This window comes from Haplochromis burtoni, unplaced genomic scaffold, assembly GCF_018398535.1.
Source record: "Haplochromis burtoni strain Fernald_Lab_line unplaced genomic scaffold, NCSU_Asbu1 Contig_621, whole genome shotgun sequence".
NCBI classification, from domain to species: Eukaryota; Metazoa; Chordata; class Actinopteri; order Cichliformes; family Cichlidae; genus Haplochromis; species Haplochromis burtoni.
The window spans coordinates 214428-225538 of NW_024582982.1; the positions used below are offsets into that span (position 1 = coordinate 214428).

Sequence of the window (11111 nt, forward strand, 5' to 3'; positions counted from 1 at the left end):
TTTCTCTCTGTTGGTCCCTTGCCAGGCTGGCAGGTGATGCTGTTATGGCCTGAGGCAGTCCTAAACAGCTACAAACACAGCTTGGCAGCTTTTTCATAAAAAAGAAAGGCCGCCCAACAAGGCACGCATGAATAATTCCACTCCTCTGTCCCTTGAGAGAGTTTTTGTTCATCAGACTAGTTTAAATGTAGGATAATAAATGAGATACTTCCTTAAAGCCATGAGCATTAAAGCAGCCTGATACCTGCTCACCTGTTTACCTGTCACCTCACAGACAGGTAAAGGAAGCAGATATCCTCCAACTACAAGTCTGTAATAGGGTCTATAAAACGGATACGTATATTTATGAATACACAGCCTAGTGTTAGGAGTGGTACTCATTTGCATAGTATATCAGTTGCTAATTCTGAGCTGGGCCTTTACACTGCCAACCATAGAGATTGAGTCGGTTAGAAGACACAGTGGTGTTATACTGTCAACATCCATATATGATATTACTGAATAAGTATCTTAGTTTAATTGTTCATTACAAATTCTTTAAAGTTGCAATCAGAGCTCGTAATCATAAGGTTAACCCTCACTTATATGCTTTCAGAAGTTGGTATTATCAAAGTAAATCACTTGCTAGGGAGTCTATATGTTTTCTTATCTCAGATCAAAAATGCATAATTTGAAAGGCAGCATTTCTCTTCTGAAAGACACGGTGCATGTTTTCCAAAAGTGATGCCATATTATAGACGTTGCTATTGAAAAACAAAGTGCTTATTATAGAGTTTTACCGCATCATTTATGAAAGAAGAAATTATAAGTTCCTCCTTCTAATAAAAAAAGTGAATTCATAAGCAAAAAGACAAAAAGAAATCCTACCACTGGTTAAGTCAGTACAGGGTTTTTGCCATGGCAGCCTTACTTGGTCTGGTCAAAAATGCTGACAGTCAGTGGTGTCTTTAAAGTAGATCAGCCAAGCTGATCTCAGATAATGAAGTCAAATTCATCATGCTATCATGCGTCGTCTTCAAGTCTCCTTTAGCACATGTGCAGTCTGCCTTTAAAGTTTTTTAATGACTGTTTATTAGGGCCGCCGTGGTGTTTAAATTAAATACATGATGAAGAAAAGTCTCTTCTGTCAAACCATCAGTGCCCATATAATTTTTTTTATGCAGCAAAAAACAAACAGAAAAAACATTTTTTTAAAATACAGTTAATTTATTTAAAAGAAAAGATAATGAAAAAAATACTGGCTGTGATTACAGTGGGGCATTTACATGAGTTCATAAAGTCACGATAGTTTTACTACAGCGCACCAATTTGTGATGTTTTGAACTGAAATGTAACGTACAACATACAGTGATTCAGTCATCACTGGCTGTTTATCTTTATCTTAATGTAACATATATTTATGTATATTTATGTATATATACATGACGACTCAGAGTTATGCTATTTGTTTAAGCCAATTTCCAGTCGTGATGCTAAGGTTACAGGTTCCTCGCCATAGCCTCTTTTTAACTTGAGTACATAGGAGTGGTAAAACTCCCTGCTAACTCTTTACAAGAAAGTAAGTTTACTTCCTAAAAAGTATTTTGGGACATAACCTTGTGTCAAACTCCACACTTTATCTTTTGTTGCTGTTATTAAAATCATGTTTTTCATGGGTGGAGATTGATAACTAGATATAGATTTGGGATTTCTATCATTAGACGCCATGTGTTTTTTAAGATTTTACTGTTAAAGAAACAAGGTGACTTTACAGGTTTAACAAAGCCATTGTTCCAGATAGTGCTTTTTTGAAGGTTGATGTGGTCTCGGCCACAAGCTGAGGAGAAAAAACAATAAGAGAACAGCATAGGCACAGAACTGAAACTGATGGCGTAGTCAAAGCATAAGAATTTTCCCATGAATTTGTCTTTCGTATCCCCAATAAAAGGTGAAAACAAAATTGCCATAAAAGCATTTTTTAACCAAGTTTTTTTATTTTTTACACAACAGAAACTGATACACGTTCACATTTACACAGGATCCATGTTCATTTACCACTTATTTTTGTATACTTTGATGAGATGAATCACTAATTAGGGGCTTCATTCCTTGTCTGCTGCAGAAGTAGATGAATTATAGGTATTGACTGGTGAGCCATTCACAACTACTACAGATGTAGTTATGTTTCCATTCTGGTCTGTGCTTCACATTTAGTGTAAACATTTGTAGGTGTGAGAATCATAACAGACGAGACGGTTGTGGTTTTGTTTTGCTAGCCTACTTTATATACACAATTTTTTTTTTAATTTTTTTTACTTAGACTGTATTGCTACCTTGTTCTTATGAAGACCATTCTTAGAATCTAAAATCAATAGTTTAACATTTAGTGGATTAATAGAGCAATATTGATTAAAGACTTGTGCAGACATGACTTGTGCAATGACTATCAGTTGCCTCAGCATGAAGTGTTAAATCTGGGGAAGCCCCATTAATATATATATAATATATAAAAAAAAAAATAATAATCTACCTATATATATACATATATATATATATATCTATATAGAGAGAGAGAGAGAGAGAGAGAGAGAGAGATCTTTGGCCTCTACTATTTATAAGAACAGTATCTCAGTATACTTGCCATATTGTTTAGGGGAGTGGCACCACATGTCTGTGGTTAGAGGTCTTCAAGATCGTCAGGACACAATGAAATTACATTGTTGTAAAGTGGTTTGATCATTTCTTTATGTATAGTTTATTTTGGACTAGTCAACATCTTTCTCTTAATTTAGTTAGAAAATATATTATTATTTCACTTAGCATAGCACTAAAGATGGTAACATAACATTAAGTTCTTATTAGGTAGAGATCGGTTAGAAGCCCAAGTCAACAGCCCCTTAGCAAAATGGATCCAGATCCAGAAATGGCAACTATTTATAAATGTATGTGGGAGGCCTAACAGCACATCTGAAGTTCATCAGTTCAGAATTTTGTGTTTTGTTTTTTTCAATGACTTCACGCACTTTGGTTGTGCTATCGTTTACCGTTATATTTGTATTTCCTAAGTACTGTCAAAGCAAGATATGTTAATTAGTAGTCTTTAGAAATACTTTCTTTTTGCTGGTTCAACTCAGTTGGCTTCATGTTAAGAAAAAATGACAATGACTGCATTGTCATTTTTTCTCTTATACTCTTCAAAGAAACAAGTGTGTTCTAATCAGTATGTTTAATATTTATGTTAATTTTCAGAATTCTCAGAAAACAGATGAAAAAAAGAGAAATTCTCTGATGTGAGGAGTCGTCATCCCCTCTAATCCATAATGATGGAGTGGATGATCACGCAATGTTTACCACAGTTACATTCAACAACCTCGTTATTTGAGACGGGTTAGCTTTTTTGGGAAATTTGTTTTTCTTTCTAACAAAATACAACATCCAGGCCCTTAAGAATCCAAGGTCTTTCTATTGCAGAACTGATAATCCTCACACTCCCAGCTTTCATAACCTGGAGGAACAGTCCATTAGGATTAACACAGTTTTGCTGTTGTTCATTGACAGAAAGCTCCAAATAGAAGCTACAGTAAAGTCATTAGTGGATTTGTTTTCCAAGGTGTTCCAGTGAAGAGTAGCATCCATGTATCTGTAATGTACGGGCAGAATATAAGCACTGGGATTAACAGCAAGTTGAATCATCTGCTACCACAAAGAGTATTTATGAGATAAATCAGGTTTAGAAAGCTGCCTTTAAGTTTGTTTAGATCTAAAAATGTTGCGCACAGCTGTAAAGTGGCCCCATTGTGAGGCCCTAGCAGGGCATTTTAACTGTCACCATCTTGCCGTTTTGAAACCAGACATGACAAGCGAAGGGCTAGATCTGAATGAGAAACCATGGAACACTGCGGTAGCTACGTGTCACAAAATAAGGCCCACTCTAAACAATGCACAGCTTTATCTGTCTTTCTGACTCTATTGGGACCTTACTTCATGAAAAAAAAATTAAAAGCATCAAGGGTTTGTTTTTTTAGGCAGACTTTAAATTATCCAAATAAGTCACCCCTCGTGAAAATGTTTACAGAGATCTGCTTTCCCATACACTTCTGCACAATCTGACTTTTTGTATTCTAAAGGCCATTAGACCAAATTCATGCATTTATGCTTCACATTTAATCTTTTATTTTTTTTAGTGAAAAAAAATCCTGTAAACCATTCACTATATCTGCAATAAGCTACTCTTAGCAAATTGATCAGTTTGAATTATCTGCAAAACAGATCTTGTCTTTAACTTTAGAGCTTAATTGCAGTAGACAACTCTTGGAGAAAAATGTTTTGCTGTTCTTTTTATTGCATATTGAGTGTTACAGAGATGTAATTGAAAAAGTCGTTTCTGTGTTCATAATACTTTGAATAGGATAAGCAGCTTTTAAAGTTAAAGTCACTGTGATGCTTGTCAGCTCTCACCTACTGGTAGCAAGGGCACAGCAACAACTGGGCACCCACACAATCAGACTGATATTATACTCTTGTAAAGATTCTGCACGTACTGGCGATGAGACATATTTAGAATATTATCACTGGATACAGTGATATTAAAATTATGCTGCAATGTGAAGCGCTGTCAGGACTTCATGCACCAACATCCCAGCCTGAGGACTGAGGTTTTTTTCCACTTTTGCTGGCACTTTTGATTCAGGCTGTGTGGACGAGTTGGTTTGACTTTGAAGTGTCTTGTAGGTGCGTCACATGTGGGCAAGACACTGACAGTTGCATTTTCACAGAGTAAAAAGCTCTCTTTTACTGTTTCGCTAATTTTAATTTTGCATTAGTAAAACTGCAGCACCATGACTGTTCATTATCTAGAGGTATTGTACTGAGAGTTTTATATAGAAGTCAAAGAGGCCTCAAGTAGACATCTGAAGAGGAACAAGGTTTGGAGCAGAGAAAAGGGGAAGTAAATATGTTAACGCCACCAATTTTGACCTCAGTAACACCACTTCCTGTGTCTAAACATTTTCCATTGCTCGCCACTGTGCATAATTGACAGTATGGTAATTATTGCTGGCCATAATAATCTGCAGCTTCCAGAACAGATCAACAGCCAGTTGGAGAAAACATGAAAAATTCTGTAACCGCTGATGTTTTTTGCTGCTTTGTGGCTTTTCTGTTTAGGCTTCCTTTGCTCAGGGCGATAATCTGCCTCTCTGAGGTGGCGGGAGATCAGACATGAACAGCTGTCTCTCTTGTGTCCTCTCTATCTGTGCATGTGCTATCAAACACAGTGTCCATCTCCTATCACAGACTCTCTCTTTGTTCTTGTTCCTGTAAAACTTTGTTCCATTTATCTGCATGCACATTTACATATACAGACATAAATGCGCTGAAACAGTGTGATACAAGGATGCATTCCCTAGATGTTACAGATGAATAACAGAGACTTGTGTGGAAATTATTTTGTTGGCACATGACACAGAAAGACTTACTTGCCAAAACTGCAAACATCATCAAGTGAGTCACGAACATGTGTGAGAACATATGAATTATTCAGAATAAACAGCAGTAGTGTGGAGTTCGCAGAAGCCTGCAGTATATCAAAAACATTTACTCATGGTCATCTGAGTTTTAAGGCATCTTTCTCTTCTCAGTCTACCATCTGTGGTGACACATATATCTTCACATGCTGTTTTCCCATGTTACACACCCAAAATGAGAGAATTTTCTCAGTACATTTACAGTATGAGCAGTTGGGTTGAGATAATGTCTAATGCTGAGTTTTGGTTTGGAGTCCAGCCTCCCGTGTTCAAAGTAACATTGGCCCATCCATTCACCTCAGCCACCCCCCTGAGTTACTTCTCTTTTCTTTTATCCACATAGCAAAAACATGATACATGAAGTTTAATTGTGAGCTGTGATGAGGTATTGGTTGATTTTAGTTGGTTCCTGTGTGGACAACCCTATTCGGCAGTAAAAACCAAAAATTAACGATTGTAATCAAATTAATATTCGGCTTATATTTACAAGGAAGGATCTGGATTTACTTTAACTAAGCGAAGAATCCTCTGTAGTTCTTTCAAAGGTCATTTGAGAAATAATTTATTAAGCTTATATGTGTAAGAGAAGCTAGCTAACTCTTTACACCAGACCTTCCCAAAGTGTGGGGGGCGCGGCATGAAAAGGGAAAAAAAAAAACAAAAAAAAAAACAAGGCTTGGACACTGCTAGCACGGGGAGCCTACACAAATGCAAAGCAGGAGATGAAGCATAGCTGAATATGTTTCCAAACCAACTTCATTTTAAGCCAAAGACTAGAAAATATGGAGAAGCATATCTTCCCTTTGGTTTCACCTGCACAAGTGCCAAGATAGGTCTACCCTGCAGAATTGGTTTTCCCTTTGTCGGGAGCAGGGGTTGGGCTCTTCAAATCATGGACAAACAGTATTCCACATTCTTGATTTTTAGTTCACAAACACTTGTTGTAATAAATAACTACTCCTGACATTTTGGAGATGTTTGCTCTTTATACAGTAACATTACAGTGGGGTACAAATAACATCAGGCTGATCCTGCCACGATTTGTTCCCTCTGTCTAAATCAGGACAAACAGTATCCCACAGCTGTTTATGTTTTTAAACCCATTTTGCACAGAGAGGCATTTTTTTGAAAAATGTATTGATAGCAATGTTGAACATTATTACACAGGAAAAGAACAACTACATGTAAAATAATCAAACCGTGACACCTCTGCCTTTCTAAATGGAGGGACAGAAACTGTGTGTAAGCGTGTAAAACCTGAAGATAGAGACAAAATACTGTTAATCTGACTATCTGCCATTCTGCAATTCCTCTCATGTAAACAACGTGGCGCACAGCGTGAGGTGAAAAAAGGCACATACCTTTAACGTTGCATGACGAACTCTGTATTCCTCATCTACACGTAAACGCAAAAAATGAGTTTTCAAAAATCTCCGTTTTCAGTGATTCGAAACGCCTTTTACGTGGACGAAACAGCTGCGTTTTCAAAAATACCCGTGTAGGTGTGGACGTAGCGTAAAAGAGTTAGTAGTTTATTTTCTTACTACCTGCAGTTTACTTGTATTTGCTTAATTGTTTACTAAATGTTTGAGGTGTGAAATTCACCGCAATTGAGCAAAATATGGATGTGTGTGGTTGGAGGATGTGTTAGTGCGTGTGTGTGTGCGCGCGTGCGCGAAGGGGGGGGGCAAACATTTTTCTGTAAAACAGAGGGGGGGCCAGCGAAAAAAGTTTGGGAACCACTGCTTTACACATTTATTATGAATCTTGTGCTTTTTAAACATCCTAACTCCTTCTGTGTACGAAAAGCTAGAATCATATTGTTTGTTGCAGTTTTTGATACTATGTTTACATTAAAATTCCACAATTCTTAAACTACATTAATTTATTTTGTACACTCCACTCTCCTCTGAATAAAACCAATACAATGCTGTGTAAAAGTAACTGTCCCTAAACTGGCCATTCATGCTCAAAACCCCTCCAATGTGGTTAAATTAAAACAATTCTGCAAAGAAGAACTGGCCAAAAGTCCTCCACAGTGATCACAAATGTTTGATTGCTGTTTTTTCTGCCAAAGGTTGCACAACTAGTTATTAGGTTTAGGGGGCAAATACCCTGAAAAATGCTGCTGATGTCTACGCTTTCACATCTTGCTGTTTCTCCTCTTGTTGTTATCTTGCAGAAGGCACCATGGGTTGTGTGGGCTCAAAAAAGGAGCAGGAGCCTCACAGCAAAGGAACGGGTAATGATGATCTGCAGAACCGAGTACAGACCGCCCACTATGTCAAAGACCCAACCACAGGAAACTCTGGGAATAAAGCTGTAAGTAGTCAATTTATGTCACAGCATAAAGTGTTTCATATTGTTAGCCTGCAATTAGCCTCTATTGCCTCCACTGGCTATATGTTAGGTTCTACTAGATGACACAATTAAATAATGTTAAATGTACTGTAAAAGTATTTACTGGTCTAACTCGCAACAGTATTAGCAATATAATTTTACCATAATTGTTGACTGAACTTGGGCTGGAGTCTATCCCAGCTCTCATAGGACAAGGTACAGGGTACACCTCTGACAGGTGGCCAGTCCATCACAGAGACAGAGACAGACAGCCATTTATGTTCACATTCACTCATACCACCAATTTTTGATCATTATTTACCTTAGTCTTAGGTTAGACCCCAGTCACACAGGCCTTTTTCAAAGGGCCTTTTCCAACCAATATGCAAGTGGTTGAAGGCAGTCATTATGAAAGCATCAATACAGCTCAGTAACCCTATTGTAACCACCATTAAAAAAAGCTGACAAGTGATTGATTGGTGTGCTGCACCAAAAAAAAATTCTGCTTTGGTCACCAGGCGATCGCCTTAGTCACCCAAAGGTTAACAATAGCAGGTTGTCTGCATGCACGCTGTAGCACCCTCTTTGTGACCAGTGAGAGGCAGCAGCCACTCACCAACCAGTCAAGGAATACGCAACTTCCCCTAGCGAGTGACTGTTGTCGCTACTTAATGCTACTGGACACTTTAACCCAGTGGCTTTTAACTTAATGGTTGGCCACAAATGGAAAATGATAACATACCATTATTTTTCATATGTACATTCCGTTTTCCACGTAATGTAATTTTTTTTAGAGAAGCACTTGATAAATGTACCTCTTTTTCTTTAATGTTTGACGTCTTAAAATAAACAACAGCTGGCAAATAAGTGCAGTAGCTCGGAAGTAGAATCAAACTGAAATATATTTGTAGTAAATAAACAGAAAGTACTTTCCATTTTTTGTTTTGGTCCAAATAAAAGGGGCAGACAGATTTTTGGCTTTAAAAGACAAATAATTATTATTCATAACATATTACAAGTACTACTTTACTTTAGTGATACAAAAGAGTAAGAACACATTTCACTGATTCAGAAGTGATAGGAGTCACTTCTCTTGTGCTACTCAAAAAGGATATATGCGTGACAACACACACTCTTAACTAGCCTGTGACTTGTTGTGAGTTTGCATACCGGCCAGACTTTGATCTGTGGCACGGGTAAGCAGCAGTGCTGCGGTCGGTAAGTGCGGTTCTTCCGGCTACTGTTTCCTGTGTACTGACTATAACATCTCTTTCACCCTTAGTCAAGAAAGAGGAAGTAACAGAAGAAGAAGCAGAGCACAGCAGTCAGCTAGGAGATGTAGAATGAAAAGGGATAAGACAGCTCTAGACTTGCACATAGTATTCTTTTAAAGATGTCTAAATATACAGATGTTACATCTACACGCCTGGTTTCTACATAACTCTGTTTATTTTTATCATTGTAAAAAAATAAACACTTTGTGTCAAAAACTGTGTGACACGAAGAGCCGACTTACATGTCAGAAACCTCAAACAAAATTTACTCTGTACCACATTTAGATTTCTAGCTTTGATATGATAAAGTCCTTCCTTCCTTCGAAATGTGTGTTTTCAGTAACATGCCTCCAGCATGGAGTTTAAAAAACCCCATGTAGAATAAGAACCAGTTATTTTATTGAAGCACATTAATGTGCTCGAACCTAATGGCCATGAGGCATGTGACAGCACTTAAGCTATGTCATCACACACATTCAATTCATAGCCCAATTTTTTGGATTTCAGATAACTTTGATTTCATTCAAATTGTACAGTAGTTTATTATTATTGAATTTGAAGAGAATAACTACCATGATGTGACATCATAATACCACCAGGAAGTGGGTGGACAACAAGTCCAATTTTTAACTAAAAATTGGACTTGTTGTCCAATCCTGCACTAGTGTTTTGTGCAGGATTTGTAATAATTACTACAGCTTTAAACAATTTTCTTGTAGATTTTGAAATGATTATTTGAAAGAACTTACTTTTTTTTCTATCTGTCTTTCCACAGGCCAAAATGCCTTCCAATGCAAACATTGCAGATGGTGAGTCTCACTCTATACGTACAGCAACACTAATATGTCGGGACTTCATTCCACATCTTTTATTACAGTAGCACGTTTAGCCAGTTACAGGTGTTTTCCTTGCCATCACAAATACATGTCACAGATATATGAGAACAGATATGTCACATTTAAAAAACCAAGATGTAGGTCAGTGTTGGTTAGATGCAGAAAGCTATGTCTTTTATGCCAGAAAGAGGAAGAAGACTCAGCGTGTGTGTGCAGAGCGATAACCCCTCACACTGCCTCACCACGCAGGCCTTCAAAACTAACCCTATTGCTATTATTATCAAGCATACAAAGAAGTCAGTCTTGTAGCCAGAAAACGGTGAACCTAGTGCTGAAACAAACAGAACAATCAGTCGCTCTCACATATTAGCAGTACTGGCCAAAAACCTCATGCACATAGATTTAAGGTGACAATGAAAAAATGAAATGAAAAAAAGTTTTAGTCTGCACATGACAGCAACAGTGCATGAGGCCTTCCTCTGCTTTCTTTTTTCTGCTTTAGGGGAGAGTATTGCCATGGCACTGTACGACTATGAGGCCATTCATGAGGGAGACCTTGGCTTCAAGAAGGGAGATAAGCTGAAAATCTTAGAGGAGTAAGTTCAACCACAAAAAAGATGGTTTATATTATTTGTTTGAAGAGTTATCAGGTTGTTCCGTGTTCCAAATTTAGTTTGGGGACTTGTGACACTTCTGACTTGCCATGTTTCTGTTAAGTCTTCACAGATGCTGTCTTTTACTCTCTCTGCAGATCAGGCGAGTGGTGGAGAGCTATGTTAATCAGTACAAGTCAGGAAGGCTACATCCCCAGTAACTATGTAGCCAAAGATACTCTGGAGGCAGAGGAGTAAGCAGACTCACTCTGAACACAAAAACACACATGCACACACACTTGTGTACCATACTAGTAAAACGAATAATATGACATAGTGTTATTACTGATAATAGGGAAATGAGCATTATGTAAACTAAACGTATTTAAACATATTTAGATGTCACGTTTTTAAACTGAAAATAAGATAAGAGAGATAAGATAAGATAGAACTTTATTAATCCCTCGGGTGGGTTCCTCTGGGAAATTCGATTTCCAAAAAAGCACAGCAACGACCGAAGTTACAGAGTTACAGAATATTATATATATACACACACACACACAC

At 37.5% G+C, this 11111-nt stretch overlaps 1 protein-coding gene across 1 annotated transcript in view; it reads left to right on the top strand.

Annotated features, from left to right (window-relative positions):
- The window catches only part of hck (HCK proto-oncogene, Src family tyrosine kinase), a 21108-nt gene that overhangs the window by 2321 nt on the left and 7676 nt on the right, over positions 1-11111 (top strand). The window contains exons 2-5 of the mRNA XM_005948753.3: positions 7687-7826; positions 9894-9927; positions 10457-10550; positions 10706-10801. Coding sequence (XP_005948815.1) covers positions 7695-7826; positions 9894-9927; positions 10457-10550; positions 10706-10801 — 356 coding nt within the window. The 5' untranslated portion in view covers positions 7687-7694. The remainder of the gene's footprint in view (positions 1-7686; positions 7827-9893; positions 9928-10456; positions 10551-10705; positions 10802-11111) is intronic.